This window comes from Streptopelia decaocto, assembly GCF_964273445.1.
Source record: "Streptopelia decaocto genome assembly, chromosome: 1".
Classification (NCBI taxonomy): domain Eukaryota; kingdom Metazoa; phylum Chordata; class Aves; order Columbiformes; family Columbidae; genus Streptopelia; species Streptopelia decaocto.
The window spans coordinates 40,583,315-40,602,958 of NC_138663.1; the positions used below are offsets into that span (position 1 = coordinate 40,583,315).

General features: G+C 38.0%; 1 protein-coding gene across 2 annotated transcripts in view; it reads right to left on the reverse strand.

Moving 5' to 3' along the window:
- The window catches only part of MRTFA (myocardin related transcription factor A), a 78,947-nt gene extending 59,529 nt beyond the window's left edge, over positions 1–19,418 (reverse strand). Inside the window, exon 1 of one of the 2 annotated variants that reach the window (XM_082068281.1) lies at positions 19,354–19,418. Coding sequence is in view for 1 of the 2 variants with exons in the window: in XM_082068280.1 (XP_081924406.1) it covers positions 11,234–11,279 (46 nt within the window). In the remaining variant the exon portion in view is untranslated. Of the gene's footprint in view, positions 1–11,233; positions 11,305–19,353 lie in introns of those variants that run through there. The other variant, XM_082068280.1, reaches the window with a different exon arrangement.
- Between the last annotated feature and the right edge of the window lie 226 nt (positions 19,419–19,644).

The window sequence follows — 19,644 nt, forward strand, 5'->3', positions numbered from 1 at the left end:
AGGGAAGGTGCAAAGAAGAGGAAGCCAGAATCTTTTCAGTAGTGCCCAGTGACAGGACCAGAGGCAATGGGCACAAAACAAAATACAGGAGGTTCCCTGTGAACATCAGGAAACACTTTTACTGTGAAGGTGCCCAAGCCCTGGCACAGGTTGCCCAGGGAGGTTGTAATCTCCAGCTGTTCAAAAGCTGTCTGGACATAGTCTTGGACAACTGGTCCTAGGTGGCCCTGACTGAGCAGGAGATGATGACTTCCAGAGACCTCAACCATTCTGTGATAGATGTGTAGCCACCCTTTTCCAGCTGCTTGCTTGTCCGTTCATAGATATGTAACAACCTCAGAGTAAAAGGAATAAAAAATATTCTGACATGACAAATCTCATAAAGGGGAAATGCACATTTAAAAAAAATATTCTCCTAAAAAAAATCACCCACTTCTAATTTCTTGCATTTCTTAATTATTTGAATCTATCATGCACTGTGTATCCTTCCCTGATGCTTGATCTTTCCTCTCTCCTTGACTTGCTGCCCAGCCACTGCCAGTCTTTACTGGTTCCACAATCTAGTGTTAGGCATTTTTCTCATCCTACTGATGACTTCAGAGTTGAAATTGTTTCTCTTTCTACCTTACTCAATTTTACTATTCAGTACAGACAGTTTGAGGGATGTTACCCAAGCCAGATGAAATAACCTAGCATCTCGCTCCACTTCTCATTCCTTCTTTTTGATGGCTCTAGGTTTCATAAGAAAGTTCAGTGAGTTAATTTGGCTCACTGATCCAGCAGAAAACTTCTTTTTTTTTTAATGGCTTTGTTTTCAAAAGTGAATTAGACTGCTCACAAAAAAGTCCAATTGTCCAATTTACATCCATGCCAGGTGAGGCTAAGCAGCAGGCGCACTGAGCTGCTAATGATGAAAATCAGAGAAAGGAGTGAATAAAAGTGCAACCCCTTCCCTCCCTTCCCTTGGTCATGGCAAATCCTTGTGTCAGTTCAAACTGTTTCTTGTTATTTCACCCTTGAGTCAAGCTTCTTCATCTTAGTTTCAATCTCTTTAGCATAAAGAGATTGGATCCTGAGAGAGAGAGCTGCCACATTTCTGTTAGGAATATCCTGAAGATAAACATACAAGCACATGCTGTGTAGATTGCAAGAACATCTACAATAGATCCAACACTGTGGACATGCCAGGATTCCTCTTTGTACTACAAGCACACTATATACTTAATTTGCAAATGCACAATATTTTCAAGATATGTCAGATTTATTATGATTACGCTGCAGAAATGTCTGGGATTTCTGAGTGTCTTTTGCCCTCTCAGTTAATGGAGTGTAGTTCCAGCAGGGCAGCCAGACATCTGGAAATTCTGCACTAGCCTTAGAAGAAACCCCATGGTCCCAATGGAGGGAGGGTGGGTGGGGAGAAAAAAACAGTGGACAGTCTGGGAAAATCAGATATATAGCAGTCATACCAAAGTTTACAAGGAGGTGCAGTATCTATTATTAGATCAATCTACTGGAAATAAGAGCTCCCATCACAGTTCAGACCCCTTGTTCTCCACAACCAACTCATGCTTTGAGGTTAAGTCTGAAAACTCCTGTTCCACAATGCCTTTTCAGGATGTGCTTCTGCTATCAGCATCTTGAAGCCATCGTGCATATGAATAAAATTATGCACAGTCAGCTTCCTTACACAAACTAGAGAGAACAACTTAAGCATTTGACAATGCCAGTTATGACCTTAGGACAGTCTTTGCCCACACAGTCCTACACTTTTCCATCTTCTGCTCCCCACCTCTTCTCCCCTCCTCCCCTAAACCAGTTACTCACCATTCTTCACTAAAGAAGTAACTTTCCCCACACCGTTCACTCTCCTAATTATTATCTACTCAAAATCCTAAATCAAGCTCTGCAATCTCCTGTCCTAATTAAATCAAAGAGTAGTTTGCATAAGTAACATTTTCTAGTTTTAGCTTCTAGATTTTGCAGCAAACTTTCCAGTCCTGCTTCAGGGCCAGAAGGTTAAACATTTCTCAGTGACGCAGGCTCCCTTAGCAAGAGAGTGATGAGGAAGTGGTCCAAAAAACCCTCATTCTTCCCAGGCACTAAATCAACAACCACAGCAAACAGCAAGTGCCTCTCACAGAGGAAAATCTGGGAGGAGTGGAGCAGCCTCTTATTATAAGCAGTCACTTAGTCTGCCACCATAATGCAAAAGCCCAGTACAAGGAGGAGAAGAAAACAAAGCATAGGAAGAAGAATAATAAAAAAAAAAAATCAAAACAAAACAGAAATGAGACTGTATGCAGTACAATTAAAGCTATACTGAAATCAAAATAAATAAATAAATAAATAAATAAAAATAACTCAAAATTTTGTAGAATACTGCGTTTCTGTTTTAAACTTGCTATTTTTTTCTGTTCCATTGAGGTTGTTGGTACCTTTCGGGCTTAAATTTAAAGAAGCTTTGACCTTTAAATGGGCTGAAATCTTCCTGTCCAAGAGACCACTTTTCAGACACTAACACATGTCAGTATCTGTTTTTTTAAGATAAGATTAGTAGGCTCTTTATGCAAAAACCTCTATTGCTAATCTGGATCTTGTTCTTGCTTAGTTTGAGGTAACACAGGGTCAGCAAGGGCGCACTGCAAAGTGTTTTGTGTTTGTTTCAACTTCTAGTGAAGGAACTTTCAAGACTCTAAGCTACGGGAGTGTTTTGCAATCACTCAAGCTCAAGATACTTTCTGAAGAGCTTAACTCAAAGTTTTGGGAGTTGTAATTTTTAACTGGTGGTACCTCAGTGCCAGACAGTTACTTTAATAAAGCAAAACTACTCAGTTTATTTTTAAAGGCATACATTTAATTTGAGTGTACATCAGTGAACACAAAATCCAAATCTCAAATATTGAAAGACATAGAGAAGGAAAAGCAGCTTCAGAGTATCTCCAACAGAACAACAGCAACAAAACAATAAAAAACCAACACACACAGAAAACCCCCCACCTCAAAGTCACTTATCATTACAGGCTGGTAAAAAAGGAGAAAAAAAAAAAAAAAAAAAAAAAAAAAGATCAGGGCAAAGAAAAAGATCAGGAAAAGACCACAAAGAACCATAAATACATTTCTCAACCTACTTCTTACACTGGATAATTAAATTGGTTCCTAACCTGTTGGGATTCCAATACTGTGCATAATACCTAGGAAGTATCATTAACATTACTTAGAGCCTCTGATTTTTTTCAAAAAGCATCGTGATAGAAAGATACAAAAGAGTATTCAACAGGTCACATTAGCAGACACTATTTTAGCACTTGCCTACTTAGGGATACTGAAAGTAGATGCAGCTTCTTCTAGCGAAAATATTTTGCACTAAAAGACACTGATACGCATGGTCATTTAATATTGAAAAGTAGAAGATGTTTAACCAAAGAGAGAAATTCTAGGACAGCTTTCCAGTATGAGTTGCTGGTGAGTGAGAAATCTAAACAGTGCTCAATAAAATTACGAAGGGGAGTATATGACCTTATTACTTGCAACAGCAGGGGAGTGGGCTCTGTGACCCTGAAGGGTAATTCGAGTTCTGCTTCTTTATGACTCCTTACCTACTTAAACTATTGCTAAATTATGCAACATTCTCAAACCACACTAAGGTTAATCACAAAAGAGAGCTGTGCCAATGTAATTAAACTACTTTCCTATATTGATTCTATTAGTAAAATTCTCTTAACAAAGAAATTGAGGGGAGAGGGGGGCAATATATAATATCTTCCATTAAGAGAAAGTTTCTCATTTAACCTCCATAAAGCAGGGCTTATGTTTCCTTAGTAACAAATGAAAAAAAAAGAAGTTCAGTCTGCCTCAAGATAACCAGCTGAGGTTTGTCCATTTGAAAAGACAATTTGAAACAAGTGTCGGTCTCTTTGTGGAAGAACCCAAAGGTCAGAACAGCAGAGGGTGCTGTAAGTCTGAACTGAGGCTCAGCAACAAGGATAATCCAGATGCCACACCAAGCTGTAGGCTACCTCAGGTTTTGGAGTTTGGTTTTTTTTTTTGGGAGGGGGGGTTATTTGGGTTTTGTTTGGGGTTTTGTTTTGGTTGGGTTGGTTTGAGTTTTGGTGTGGTGTTTTTTTTTTTGTGCTGCAGGAGTAATTTGAGACTGATAAAAGCCGACAGCAAACAGTTACGTATTAAAATTTATCCATGTCAGTTTCCATATAACATCAAAAAGCAACATCAGAGACATTCCCAAAACCTTATCAGTTACCTATAATCCCCACTACTGATCTATATAGCTCTGGGCATAGATTAGAGACTGATTCCTATTGAAGCTTAGATATAAAAAATTCATATTTCAACGTCTATAATAAAAATGTAGACTGGACATAGATCCCACTATCATTAAAAAAAAAAAATCCTAAATCTAGACCCTAATGTAAATTTCTGCTGTCACACGGGAATGGAAACTTGAGCACTTTGTTAAACATTAGTCATCTCTTAAATCTTGCAAACACTGGATAGCAAGGAATAACCAGGTAACTGGAAGGCAGAAGGGGTGCATGTCTGCACTATATCCCTTTAGGCAAAGCTTGTGTAGTGTAATCATCATTCCAGTTTAGAAAGACTCGGCATAACATATGTTCAGATATTAATTCAGAATCTAAGTTAGTGGCAGGCCACAAAGATGACTATGATTGGTCTGAGCCTATTTAAATAATCATTAAGTGATTTTTATACAACCGTGTCTAAAGACCCCAAATAACAAACTGATTTAAATAATTCTTTTTTACTTCGTTTTGTTCATGCAGTTGAACTATGTTCCTAAAGAAAGGTTGATTCATATTCATCATTTAAATGAATGGGTAACTTACAGAATATGATGACAGCAATTAAACAGGACCCATTATACATGATGCATTAATTTCGCAGCAAGAGGAAGACTCTGCTTTAATCAGAGTTACAGCATATAAAACCTGATACGAGTTTACATGCATTTTAAACTTTCATTTAGTTTTTAATAGCAATTGGTGAATTAAACAAAAAAAAAATGTAGTATGATGATGACAATCTTAGTATGTAGACTGAAAACTGGTTAAAATGCACACACACACCCCCTCCTCAAAGTTATTTCTCAACAGTTACATTTTAAAGTAAGCTGGAGCCATAAAAAAAGTTAGGAAACAAAGCAGTTGGTGAATAATTGTTTCATTTCTATGTCATCTTTGCTGGTTTTGAACAAATGTGGCCTGTGTGTGCCCTTGCAAGTTCATTTTAGTTCACAGAATGGATAAAGACAAAAAACTGCATGGGTGGTTTTTTCCTACTCACTCTTTCTCAACCTGTAATATCACACTGCATAAAAAGAGTAAAGTATTTTCAAAGCATACACAAAAAATACTATTTCTAAAAGGTAATTTAACACTTCAACAAATACTTACTCCAGCTTTTAATAGATTTCCAGCAGATTATTTTTTAAATTTAAAGTTATCAGTAGAAATAGATACTGCTTAACTTAGTGATTCTAATGGGTAGTCTTTATTGTAGCCTGTCATTCTTGACAACAACAACAAAAAGCATCCTTTGTATATTTAGTTTCACTACAATCCTTTAACTCTAGTTTAGCTAACACAGCACCACAGTGATTTGATTACTCAATAGTTAATCACAGGGATAAAAGGCAGCAAAAGGTTATGTTCAAATCTTTCATGAATGGAATAACTTGGTAATGTGCAGCTTACAGTTGTGCACTCCTCACTCCATGTCTTGTAACAGCCAACTCAGAACTTCACACAGTTAGTAGCTCTAGCATAAAAATTTCCATATTTAAAGCTGACTTCAGGAACGTCCCATTTGCTGCTTCGGAAAGAATTCCCACTGTATGATGACGATGAAGCTCACATAACTTTGTTCAGTCTTTGGATCACATGCAGGATTCTGGTTAAAAGCCAGTGAAGAGTCATTTTATCACTACTCGGAATATACACATCTCAGGGAACTGTAGCAGCAACCAGGGAACTCTTTACACTCCCCAGGAACTTGCTACCTAGATACAAAAGGTTACATTTCCAAATGCCATAGATTCCACACTGAAATCCAAAGTGCTATTTTTAAAGTGGTGATGATGCAAACTACAGAGCTAGGAATGTTTTCTCCTCACCCCACCCTCCCTCCAAAACCAAAATCCTGATTGTGTTTAGTCAAGAACTCATTGCAATCTTGAAATTCCAAGTGGAGGGGGAGCAGGTGGTGGGGTGTGTTAGAAAAAAGAAGAAAAACAATAATTGGTATTTTAAGTTCTACTTTTCAAACAAAATGAAATGCCAAAAATCAGAAGAAAAATCTCACAACTAGAAAAACCTCTTACTAGGGAATAAAAACAACACTAAGGAAAAAATCCTAGAAACAGGTGCTTGAAAAAGACAAGATGAAGTTAGAAGGCATTTTAGTGCATGAATGAGAGTTTACTCTTATGAGTAACCAAAAGCCAGCACTGAATTTAAACTTTATTTAAAACAAGAAAAAGAGAAAACCAACCACAAAAACTGCAGCTCTGACATTTGTCACTCCTGAAAGAGCTGAAGATGGGGACACCTCCCTTCTATGAATCCACAGACATGCTGTCCCCTTTCTTCCTATTAAAAGGAGTTTAGCAGCTGACATCGCTAAAGCACTTCAACTTCAGTCCTTTAAAGAGGGAAGAGAAAGGGCCTGGGATCTGTGTTTTGAAAGAAAGAATGAATGGGATCAGCATCAGTTTGTCCTAAATTGAGTTTAATATATCCCTACTCTGCTAAAGTAGCTCAAAAACACGACTTTTCCCCTGAAAATGATTGAAGTTTTACATTTGATTCAAGATGATGCTAATTTTCAGCTGAAACTATTGATCCTTTTTCAGAATCAGTTGGATACAAAGCAAATTAGACCAGAGAAATCAAGTTTTATCCACTTTAGAGAACTGAATGATTTCTACGCTCAGTTACAGTGCTGACTTCAAAACAACACTTCTTTTGTTCTCTAAATATGCATGGAAAAAACCCTCTTGTTCATCTAAACCACACTTCTAGCTGTTTAGAACAACCTGCTTCTAGTTTGCATGCCTGGCTTGATCTCTAATAGATTCTAAGGGGTTTTTTCAGCAGGTCAATGGAACAAGCTGTCAAAACCCCAAGATGCTATCCAGTAGATCAGTCAAAGCTGAAGAGATCGCTTTTTTCAGTTTACTCACAGAAATTAAGATTACACAGAGACAATTACTAATGCGCAACCTATACCAAGACAGTGCAAACTACAGCATAGTGCACAGAAACAAACCAGTGCTACCAAGAACAGGAAACAAAGAAGTTTTGAAGTAAAGCAAAATTTAGGGGAAATGAAATTCATTTAAAAAGTAGCCATCTGGCCAAGTGCTAACATCCATTAATTCTGGCAATGCACTCTTGGAGTCTAAGTGTCTATCCATCCATCCATGCAAAACATCTGCAAAAAATGATGTGAAATTTAGGGTTTATCTATCTGGCTGATTCCAACTGTGGATATGGACTGCGCATATTTCTGTCCAGCCACCTGCTACAAGTCATAAAAAGAAACTTGTGAACAATAATAAATAAAATAAAAAAAGAAAGTGAAATTATCTTTGAAAGTTGGTATTTGCCATTTAAGCACAAAATAGGCATCACACCCAAGACTCCTGAGATTTCCCTAAGTTGCGTGAGTCCCTCATGTGACTGTTTAAAAACAGTTTTAAGTGTGACTGGATCACAGGCTGTGTCAAAAAAAGTATTCTTCTAGCACTCTGCCCTCTTCATTTAAAACAAAACAAACCTCATTCTTTCAGCAGGTCAAACATTCTTACAGAACAAAGCCAGGTCATATCAACAAACTATTCAGCCCGTATCTTGACTGAACAGTGACCAACTGCAAAAGAATTTGCAAGATCTCCATATGGCATAAGTAGGTAACGACATGAATAACACAAGGGCTTCAGGGGAACAAAAAAGAGAGGCTACATTGGGAGATTAGGTTGAATTAGATAATGAGAAGGAAACAGTAAGCTTTTGGAATCGTAAAATAAATATAAAGAAAACAAATGAGACAGATGCTGAAAGAGTCAAGGCAGCAAAAAGGATCAAGTGACTCTTTGAGAAAAACACTAATGAGGGAGCTTCCACTGCTAAGAACTTTGTATGGATAGACCTGCACATGAACTTCAACAGAATGAAAACACACACACTGGCACAGGGCTGTTTCCAAAACTGTCTTCTTGAATATGAAAGTAGAATTTTGCCTCACTGTGTATGGCTGCTTTTTGAATGACGGAGTCAGTAATACCATAGTTCTTCAAACAAGATCAGTAGTCCAATGAGATGTCAAATACAGCAGTTAAGTTTCTGCTTTTATTTTCACTATTTTTTTCTAGGTTTATGGCCTTTTTGAAATGTCTTTTCAGTCTGATTTTCACTTTCACTTTTTCTTCCTCAGTTGTCATCTCCTGTATTGATTTTTTTTTTTAGTCTCCCCTTTTCAGTTTCATGGGTGTGTTTAATTTTTTCTAGTTCATACAGTGTGCCTCTCACTAGCCAAATTGTTTCTGCTTCACTTCTGTTTGAAGAAATACTCCATCCCTGCTTAAGCTATTATGCCCCCAGAATAATGAAGTTGTATTATCTCCATCAGTTCTTTCTTTAAAATATTAAGAATGTTTTCTCATATTTAGTATCAAAGGTGTTCCGTTTTATGTGCCCACCAACATGGAATACAAACATCATTTTGTATGTCAACTACAGTTTCAGATACTGTTCCTTCTTGAATGGACACCCGTCAGTACCCAAGCATTAAATAAGCACAGTCCTGTGACCTGTATGCTTTAAAAACATTTGGTCTGTGGAGTGCAAGCTGTGTGAGGTCTACCAGGATAATTTATTTACCCAGCTTAGGCCATGATTCTTCTACTTCTTCAGTGGTTGTTCATAAACCTTGATGAGTTGACTGGGACAACTGTTTCCAGCTTGCATCTTTCCAGTAGGGCTTCTGGAGATGAATATCAGGACCAAGAAGCCTTGAGAAGTCTTCTCATTAGATGACTCTAGCTCTCAACAGAAGACCCGATTTCAATGTCTAAAATGTCTCAAGTAGTTTGCCCAACAGACAACTTAACTACCTAACTAAGCCAAATAACAGTAGCAACCAGTAGCAGCTTAAGTCACTATTATTTTTTTTAGAAAAAAAAAGTTTAACAATTTAGTCTCAGTATCAAGTAGCCTTTTTCCTTAACTAGAAGCTTGTAATACACTTCCATTATTCGAGACTGATCTTTAAAACTTACTATGCACATGGTTTCATCCTGTTGTCATACCTAATTTCCCTACCAATCTTGGGAATCCATCTATGTAAACATTTGCCTGCTTCTTGCTTAATATTTTTCCAGCAGTGGTTGATCCAGGAGAAAAGAGAGTTGCCACTGATGGAAGAGGTGCAGTAAATCTGTATCCCTCATTAGGTAAACTAAGCTTGCCAGGAAATTGCTTCATTGCCGAACGCCACTGCATAATCTAGGACTAGGGTTAGCTGACTTAAGCGAAAGCTACATACAAGTACTCTTTAGTGGGAGAAACTCTCGCTTTAAGAATTAAATGCAAGCCTCAGGAGTTTTCATCATTTGGAAGAAACTAGAAGCACAGCCACAAATTAAGTTTGAAAAAAGTAATACTAATATGAAGGCTGCTTCCCCAATTTTAACAAGTCTTACTTTATTCTGTGACTTTCCCCAGAATATCATGTACAAATTCAGTTACAAGAACCCCGAAATGTAAATTCCATGGGTCTTCCCTGTCTGCAAAAACAATTAACATAATTAGAAAACATATTTTGGGAGGCCTTTATGTAACAACTGTCATATCAAGAAAAAAATCATTTTTTTTACAACAAAGACAGATTAGATACTTTCTTGCCACACACATTCTCTTCAATACCAAACACCTTGCTAATGTCTAAATCCTACCTCTAAAATTCACAGACTGCAAGACTATGACTAGAAGAATTATGTATTTTGTCCAAACACCCTTCTGAATTGAGACAAAAACTATGTATTCCATGTAAGACATAGCCCTGCCATAGCACCTTTCTTGCCTACCTACAACAGGAGGTAGAAAAAGCATACTTCAGTTCTCTGTAAACAACAAAGAACACAACCATATGTCAGAACTATAAAATAAAGGTCATACAAGGTCTTCATAGACATAGTCTTCACAGATATTTTACAAAACATAAGACTCTAAGATAGGGAAATCAGTGCCACAAATTTAGGAAAAAAAATATCTGAAGAAGATGATATTAAATTATTAAATTATTGTTTTACTTGTCTCTTTCTTTTCCTCAAGTAGTGACTTGGAAAAAGTATCTAACATTCAGAAACAAATCTGTTTTGACGTTTTTGGCATTACGTGTGTTCTGCTTTTCAGGCAACGCTCTACAAGAGATTAAGAGTACACAAATGCAAACCCAGACTCCTAGGCTACTACTAGTTTGCGGTCAAATCTTAGCAAGGTTACAGTCAGTCTCTGCTCCCGCCCATAGAACAAAGGACATTCATATCTATACACATTTGTTACATTTCGTGACTACAGAGTGTTCTAAAGCCTCAGATAAAAATGCTCTACAGAAGTACATCATATTGTCATCAACAGATAATTCTCACTCTAGCATGTCTTACACGCAGAAATGCAATTCTGTACATATGTAAAAGGTAAGCATAGTATCAAGGACAAAATTGTATAAACACAATACCATTTTCATTCTCAAGGAAACAGTCTTTCAAGATATAAAGTATTTACTGGGAACTTTCAAAGCTGAAGTGTTTTCCCCAAAATACACAAGTTAAAATCTCTCCAAAGTATCAAGAATATCTTTCATCAAAAAATTATTTACAATAAAACTGCATAAATCAGCCAAAGTTAAACAAGTCCTAGATTTGGCAGGGATTTTCTAATTTTCACGAGGCACCTAAATTTAACACCAGGGACCAACAAATGATGAACAGAAAGATAATTTTGTATCTGGTGAAGCTCTGAAGTGATCAGTATTTAATAACCAACTAGCATCCATTAACACCTGCATATGAAATTACCACAGAGCTCTAATTTGTCTTCATTTAAAGTCACATAGCCTCCTGGCACTCCCTAGATAGTTCAGCAATCATGATTCACTAGCAAAATTTACCCATGGCATATGTTTGGGGTGATACCTGATTGGAGTGTTGTCATCTGCATTTCTGGTTCCAGCAGGGTCATGTTGATCCTTTTCTCAACAGTTAAAATCCCTTAAAGACCTCTCTTTACATAGATATATATCTAGATAAAAATATGTTTTTTAAAAAAAAAAAAAACAACAACACCAAGAGGACTTCTCAACTTTAATCTTTCTCAAAAGTTGAAAAAATTCTCATCCTTACATGATGAAAACTGTGCCTACTGAGAAAACTCAGTCTTTCAACATGCAGTTCTCTGCTTATTCACTACAGGCAAGTTGGAACAGCCCAGAATCAAATTACTGCTAGGAGAAAAATGAATACTCAAAGGAGAACGCAAGATGTGTAGTTTGCAGAAGGTCCGCCCCTTGATGCTCTGTAAGGAAGGGGGGAGGAAGGGGTCAGAGACACTAAAACTGGCAGTTTTTTCCCCTTTTGAAAGAGAAGGATGACGTCTTGGGTAGACTCTCAATCCCCTAAGGGGCTCTGCTGATGAGGCAACTTCATTCCAAGGATAAGGAGACCCAGTGTTAACATAAACATGCAGACATCCTCAGCTTTGAAACAACGTGGCCAAAAACATGCACATCCTGCTGATAGCTCAGTCGCTTCTCTTCGATCTTTACCAGTCCTTTTTCTTAATAATTGCACTATTCCTATATCCCTATGAACTCCTCCTGCTACCCACTAAACCTGAGCTACTGTAACAAAGGACTGGAATTTCTTCCAAATAGATAGTAGCATCTGTTTCTTAAAAAACAACAATAAAAAACTAACCACTCTTTCTCCTTTAGACTTTTCCCATTGTGGATCACACCCTCCCTCCAACCTGTCTAGAGGTTAGGGGAAAAAAAAGCCATGTTTCCCTGTATACAGATTATTAGTTTCAAATGGTTTTGGAGAGTTGACAAAACCTTTATAGTCAAGTATTTATTGAGTAAAAGATAAAAATAGAATTAAGCCTTTCCTCACTAGATGATTCTAGCTCCCAATAGAAAGGAAATTCAATTTAGGTCTCTAAAGAGCCTCAAGTAATTTGCCCAACAGATAATTTAATTATCTTAACAAACTAATTCCAATGCTTCTATCCCCAGAGCAGCTTTCTCTTATTCTCCATCTTTCCCCAAGGCTCATAGCCATTTCTCATTAGGTCATCTAAGTAAGTAACTGCATATATTGCGCCAAGCCCAAAAATATATTGAGCTCTGCATCAAAGATACAGACCAATTTTTAGATTTAATATCCCTTTGCAGCAAGTCAGAATCTCTCTCCTGCCACAATAGTATTCATGAAGATGAGTAACTGGGTGTGCAAAACTGCTTTTGCACTGTTTTCTGACCTCTCCAATCTTAAATACCATCAGGGCTTCTATAGCACTCAGCTGCAAGGACTCCCCAACAGCTGCTCAACAGCTGAGAGAAGGGTATGGCAGGTTTTAGCAACATCTCATCCTTCCCCCACAGAAACACATCTGGGGCTTCAAAGAAGGCAGCAGAAACTCTTTTGGCAGCTTTAAACAATACAGGAAAATCCCTTACAGTGATGATATTGTAGTATTTCTCTGACTTCCATATTCCTTACATCAGTAGTGTGTTGTAAAAGGACAAGAATCAGTTGATTCGGGCTTCTCTCGTAGTCAACCACCACCTACGCAGTCCTAGATTCACAGTCAGACTAGGCAAAAATTGCAGGCCTAAATGTTCATTCTTGCTGTGCAATCCTTATGGAAAAGAACTGCAGTGGTACACCGTATTCTGAGAATTTAGAGACACTAGTGACGGAAATAAATGACTTAACACCTAACCTGAATATCCATATTAATAACAAAGGAAACCATTTCCAGCGGAATATATACTTATTTTTGTGGTATAAGGGGAAGCAGTATGAGTAAAGTGGAAAGGAAATTTTTGCTACAGTGTCCAAGAACATCACTTAACTCTCTGAAGTATGTACACATGCATTATCAGTGACCATGAACAGGCAGATGAAATTTAAAGCATTAACCAGGATATTCCTTATCTGACCAGCAAGGAAGATGAAGACTGCTACTGAACGTCTTCTGACAGAGACTCCTTCATTATACTTTGTAGTAATGTATTGATCGTGGCAGAGGGAGAGTTACAGCCTGCAGAAGTGGCTGACAGTAGCCCAATATAAATGAATTATAGAAAATTTGAAATTTTCCTGAGGAAAGCCACACATTCCAGCATCAGGCTATCACTCAAAGCTAAGATTCAGTTTGCTAAGTACTAGCAGCAATTGACTGTTGTGAAACGTGCAATTTCTCTTGCACGAAGCAGCCGCTCATTGTTTAAGCAGAACAGACTGAGAATCTTGCTGAATCGCATTCTCCCTTTAAAGAGCCAGACTTCCTTTCCCCACTATTACCCTTAATATTTTAAACATCAAAACCAGCAACAGGAGTCCTTACTCACACAGACAAAACAGCTGCCCAGATCTGGGCCTGACTTGTTTAGCAAGTAGTATAAATTCAAGAAAAATGAATGTTTTTTACATAGCTATCAAATTGTATGTCTGATGTTCATCCACCAGCCCTGAAACTTGAAATCTCAAATGCAAACTGAAATAAGGGAGAAACTAGAAAGGAGAAACAGAAGGGAGAGGAATATTACAAACCAGTGACTTGTTAACTTGATCAGGAGCAAACAAAAACTGTGTTGAGAGCTAACTTGTTAAAGCCACCACATTAAAGCTGGCTTTGGCATTACTTCTTCCAGCTCAACTATTCCTGCATCACTATTTAAAAGTTTGTTTAAAATATTTTAAGAGATTACCACTTCTCAGCTTTTAGTAGCTCCCATCAGTAACAGGCCAATCATTTCTATCATGCTCTGAATCTCATAGCTCTATCAGAAACTTTCAGACAGCACACTAAATTTATAGTCTCTTGGGACATAAAGTATTTTAACACAAATCTATCCAAGATAGACTGGTTGTTTTCATTCTACCAACCATTCCACTTACTCACACACAAGAGAAAACAGCAAGCCTCATTGGAATGTGTGTGAAGGACAGATCAGAGAGAGAGCTATATATTTCCTGTCTTGATTCTCTTATTACAATACAGACTTAATCTTCTTCACATGTAAGTTCTGGATGAGGCAAGTAACCACCACTTGGTAATGTAACTCTGAGTCACACTATTCCAGAAGTTGGACATACACTAGAACAACAACAAAAAAAAATACACCTCAGAAAATAATTTCAGAATAATCCTGTCTCTTTAAAACGCTTTCTCAGGCATAAAATACCACCTGGTTGATAAGCAAATATGCTTAACTTCTGAAGTGAGTTCACAAGTCACAATATTAACTTTTTAAAAGGACAGTTTATGATATGATTTTAAGAAAACATTATCAATGTTTTTAAAGTCACAGTAGCAAGAAGATAGTTATAAAATCTGCAAAATCACTGTAATAAGTTCTATTTGAAATAAATCCTAAATCTAACTGCATTCAATGTAATGACAATCCAGGACAGGAAAGGGAAAGAAGGGGAGAGAGACAGGTCCATATAATCTAATAAAATAATTATACAAGCAATCATCTACACAATTCTTTGAAATAAAACCAGGTGCCCTAATCAACATTTTAAATATTACTCCTGTCTTTTAACAATAAATGAGCATCGGCACACAGGCACTAAATTAGCTCCTTAGAACCTTTTAAAAAGTTTAACTCTGTAATTTGTAAGGGAGTATAATCACCAACAGCTTATGTGGCAACAACTAATCCCATGCTTTATACAGCACTTGGTCTTTACAGTAACAGGAGTACCTTCTGATACCTAAACCACACACCTGTTACATGACTTCAAGTCATACCAAAATTCCACACATTCCAACTAGTCTCCTTCCCCCCAGCACATATGGTACTTTGTAGAAGGCAAGCATCCCAGATCAAGGAAACCCCAAAAACTGACAAGCTGGTACAAGTTTTGTCCAAACCTGTGATCATAAAATGCAACAGTTCATTCGAAAGAATGTTACCTCATCTTAAACAAGCCTACAGTGAGTAGAAACCAGAACTGCTGTAGGCTTCTGACACAATGTTTTTCATGACCTCTGGACAAAGATAACTATTAATTCATCTGGAAAAAATGGGTCAAGAGAGAGGGTCAATAAGCTAGTGGAGCAATTATAATAATTTCAAAGGAAAGTTAAATAAAAGGAGAACTTTGATCAGAAATGATCAAACTACTTAAGATTTGTATATTCGTCACCTGTTTTTTCTCCTTTTGTTTGTAACCACATTCATCAAGGCCTTGCTCTAACCCTGCCCTAAGGGTTGGGAAAAGTTATCTTGGCATCTTAGTATAGGTGACCAAGAAAAATCAAGATACACTCGGGAGCTTCAGATGACTCTGTAATGACCTTTTTTTGGCTTGTGTGGCAACAAATGAGTCAGTCCTAGGTAATCTCTCACAGTTAAAGAAAGTTGAGGCATTGATGTACATGGGTAAAAAAAAAGAAGGAATGTGAATTTTGGGTAGAAAATCCACTGCGAAGCACAAATTAAATAACTACAACTTAAATGTTCCATTAAGCTTGATGTCCAAATAGAACTTCATCATTGTGTCGAAATATTTTACTAACACCTTATCACATAAGGATTCCTTCCACTGAAGTGACAAGAAAGTGTTTCATAGAATCATAGAATGGTTTGTGTTGGAAGGGACCTTAAAAAATCATCCAGTAGTTTCCTATCTATCTGTTATGTTCCAATACTTCACAAATATCCTTAATAGCTTTTATTGCATTTAAATTTAGTGTAACATAATAACAACTATTCAGTCAAGATGTTTAAGATCTTCACACCCACATATCTAGGTATACCTATCCTTGTAGGTACGTACACTTAAAAGGATGTGTAGCTGTGATAAGAAAGAAAAATACGAAGAGGAGAGTGGGTCTGAAACAAAACAAAACTAATGAGAAACACCCCAGAAACTGTCACTTGCTGCTCTTCAGTTCTCTAAGAGTGGGGCAGGAGGTGGCGGGGGAAAGGAATCCACTGTTCTAGGACATACAGCAGCATGTGCCTACAGGACTGCACACTGCACTCCCAGTTCTCCCATGGGATACATAATTCCATGATGCTTCACATGCCAGAGGGATTTCTATTTTAACTCAGCTAATGATTTATGTTCCAGAACCATGACCAGAAGTAACATATTCAGTACAAATCCATGTAATATTTTTCTACAGACGTCTACAGATAAACATAGTCTCTGTGAGCAAAAGTTACAGAAAGGGTTAACCTGTTAGAAGCGCTGAGAGTAAGTAGTTAGTTCAGCTGTGAGTCAGCAATGCCTGTCTAGAACTGCAAACCGGAGACCCTTTGACACAGATAGGCAGCCTCCAGCCAGTCTCCTGTTTACCATCTCCTCCCCTCCCACTGCCACTCAGCTTGAATCTTCCTCATACCTTGAATTTGGCAAGTTGTCACAGAAGCAGTTTCACTGCACAAGATATGTTTCTACAACTACTTTGGATTGCTTAAATATTTAAGCAGATTGTCATCTCACTTAAAGGTTTTTTTAACATGTTTGAAGCCAAAGGCACAACAACAAAGATAGACCATGTTAAAAGAAAGGACCTTTAACAAGCTCAACAGCTTTCAACAGCTGTCCAACCTCTACTCCAAGTGAAAAGTTCCCATTTCTTAATTCAAAATGCATCAGCTGTGTTTCTCAACAGCTCACTAAGCCAAGACTCCTTTTATGCTGTGACAGTTTGCAGATAATCGTATTTCAACAGCAGTTTTCTGTCCCACAATACTTTAATTAATGTACACACAAACAACACATAACAACATACTGCAGTCTAGAAGAAAACAGCATTGTATACCTCTGAAGATAAGGACTATTCAGGTAGTCTATATCAGGGACTTTGGACTTTATGCCTTGTCTGAAAAGCTGCACCTCCAGCAGTAAAATTCCCACTATTGTGCTGAACCCTGATAAAGAATCAGCTCTGAAGAGACCCACCTAATGAGTCATTTCCGGGAATATCCTAATTTTCTTTGGCAAAAGGTATAGGCAGAGGCATTACTTTTCAAATACTTTTTGAACTCAAGTCTATTTTACCTGTTGCAGTCAAGCAGATTTGCAGCCCACAAAGACACAGCTTCAAGGTTGAGTCCATAAAAATAACATCATTTTGACAGAGCAAAACCATCTATTTCTGTAAAATATTCCCAATGTACCAATTTTTAAACCTATCCAAACAACTGAATCATATAAAGATTATATTTTCTGTAACAGAATATCTTTTCCTCTGACCATAACAATGCTGTTGTGTCCTGCTTGTATCCACTCAAAGTGCTGCTTTCCTAAAAAGGTACTCTTAGCCATTCCCAACACTACTATCTCTTTCTCTGTGGCATCAAGAATAAACTGATTCTTCCCAGCGTAGGACCCTTAATGATGTCGTATTCACCATTCCTGCTCCAGCAGGGGGATTGGACTAGATGATCTTTTGAGGTCCCTTCCAATCCCAAACATACTGTGAAACTGTGAAGATAAGAACTCTGCCTCCAGTAAATTCCCAAAGTCACCTTCAGGTGACCAGCTGTCACGTTTTGGAAACAAGGGTCAAATGTTTTTCCCATGCTGCCTTCAAGCCCTCCACCACCTTCAAAACTACCCAGTTAAATTTAATTTGAAATCTCTCCTCGTTTTCATAACTACAAAATGCTCAGTTGCCTATTATTGTCTTTTATTTACCACCATCACCTTTATCTCATACTTAGAGGACTGCAAACATTAAGGATTAGAAGCTTTTCATTCTTTTTTTTTTTTTTCAGTTTTCAGCTTCTCCATTTTTAAGGCTTGCGAACACAACTGTAATCACATAATGATGATACAATGTTTATGAATGAGGAAACTCTTTTTATTCTCTTAGAAACAGTCTTCTAGGTTGAAGTTAATTCTTCCAACTAGTAAAACACTGATATGCTGTTCAGAGAAGGGCATGATCAGTTTCTTGAGGTAAAGAACCAGGCACATCAAGTGAGGTATTGCTCCAATCCAAACTACTGTCCTACAGTTCATATACTCTAAATCACTTCATCAAAAGCATTACATTCTCATATAAAGCCACTCCAGAGCTCGCCAGCATTTCTAATATGCTGTGCCATGCAACTCCATGTAATGCATATAATGCAACATATAATGCCCAACTCTGTAAGGCACTACGACTCAGCCATGCTCAAATCCATAGTAGCTTGCAGGTGAACTTGAGAGCAAGAATTTAGACTCTAGCAAGACCTTAATATTGCCAAGAGCCACCAACAGATACTGCAGAGGGTGGAGTAAAGGGACATCACCAAGAGGAATTCCCAAACAGAAGCTACCAGTTACCAAATGGTTTCATCAGTCAGTCACGGGATGGGGCTGAACACGCAAAGTCTTTCATGGGAGCCCTGAGCTTCAGACAGTTCACATTTTTCCATAAACAGGAATTCTGGTCACCAAGAGACCCTGTATTTTGCCACTCTACTGTCACTCGCCAAACAGTCAGAGGTATTTATACCATAGTTGTCCATAAGGTACCCGTAGCTCAAGAAACATAGGCAAGTCATTCTCACTCTAGGATCAGAAGGCCTACTGGGATATTTTGTTTTTAACTCTAGGTCTTGTTCCTTCTTCTAACAAGCCTGACAAAACTTTTCAGACATTTGCAGTGAGAATGTTACTTACCCTTGGTAAGTACAGACCAAGGTGGCAAAGAAAAATCTACAGATGGCCATAGTCTGAAGATGAGCTAACACTTCCTTTGACTGTCTCAGCTTTCCACAACTTTCAGTCATCACAAAGCACATGGAAGTTGTTTCTGGCATTCACCTAAAATAACAAACTCAAGCCTTTGTCACTGAAGCTCTCTAGAACTTCCATAGCCAGTAACGTCAATCTTTCCCATCAAATGATGTAAATCGGTTTTGTCAACTCTAGATTACTAGTTCTTCATACAAATAAAACATGGTAAGAAGTAATATAAAGCAGCCCTGTCATCAGAACACATACCATGACAACACCACCAGTACTTCCTCGGTGAGGATGTATGTCAGGAGACACGAGTGCCCTGTACCACTTACCATTCTTCCTTTCACTGAGGGGAGGCAGGTTGGGGTTTCGGCCATGGTGGAGGCTGAGGGTCAGCTCGGGCTGCAAGGAGAGCTCCTGCAACTCATTGGTAACAGCTTCGCTCTGAGGGCTGGGGGCCGCTGAAAGTGACACCAGCACCGGCTCGTCATCGTTTTCGCCAGCCCCTCCTCCGTCCAGCCCATTTCCAGCAATGACGGAAGGGGGCAGGCACACCACCCCGGAGAAATCCACTTTGGCTTTCGTGATGGCAACCTGTAAGACAAACAAAAAAAAAAGTCTCA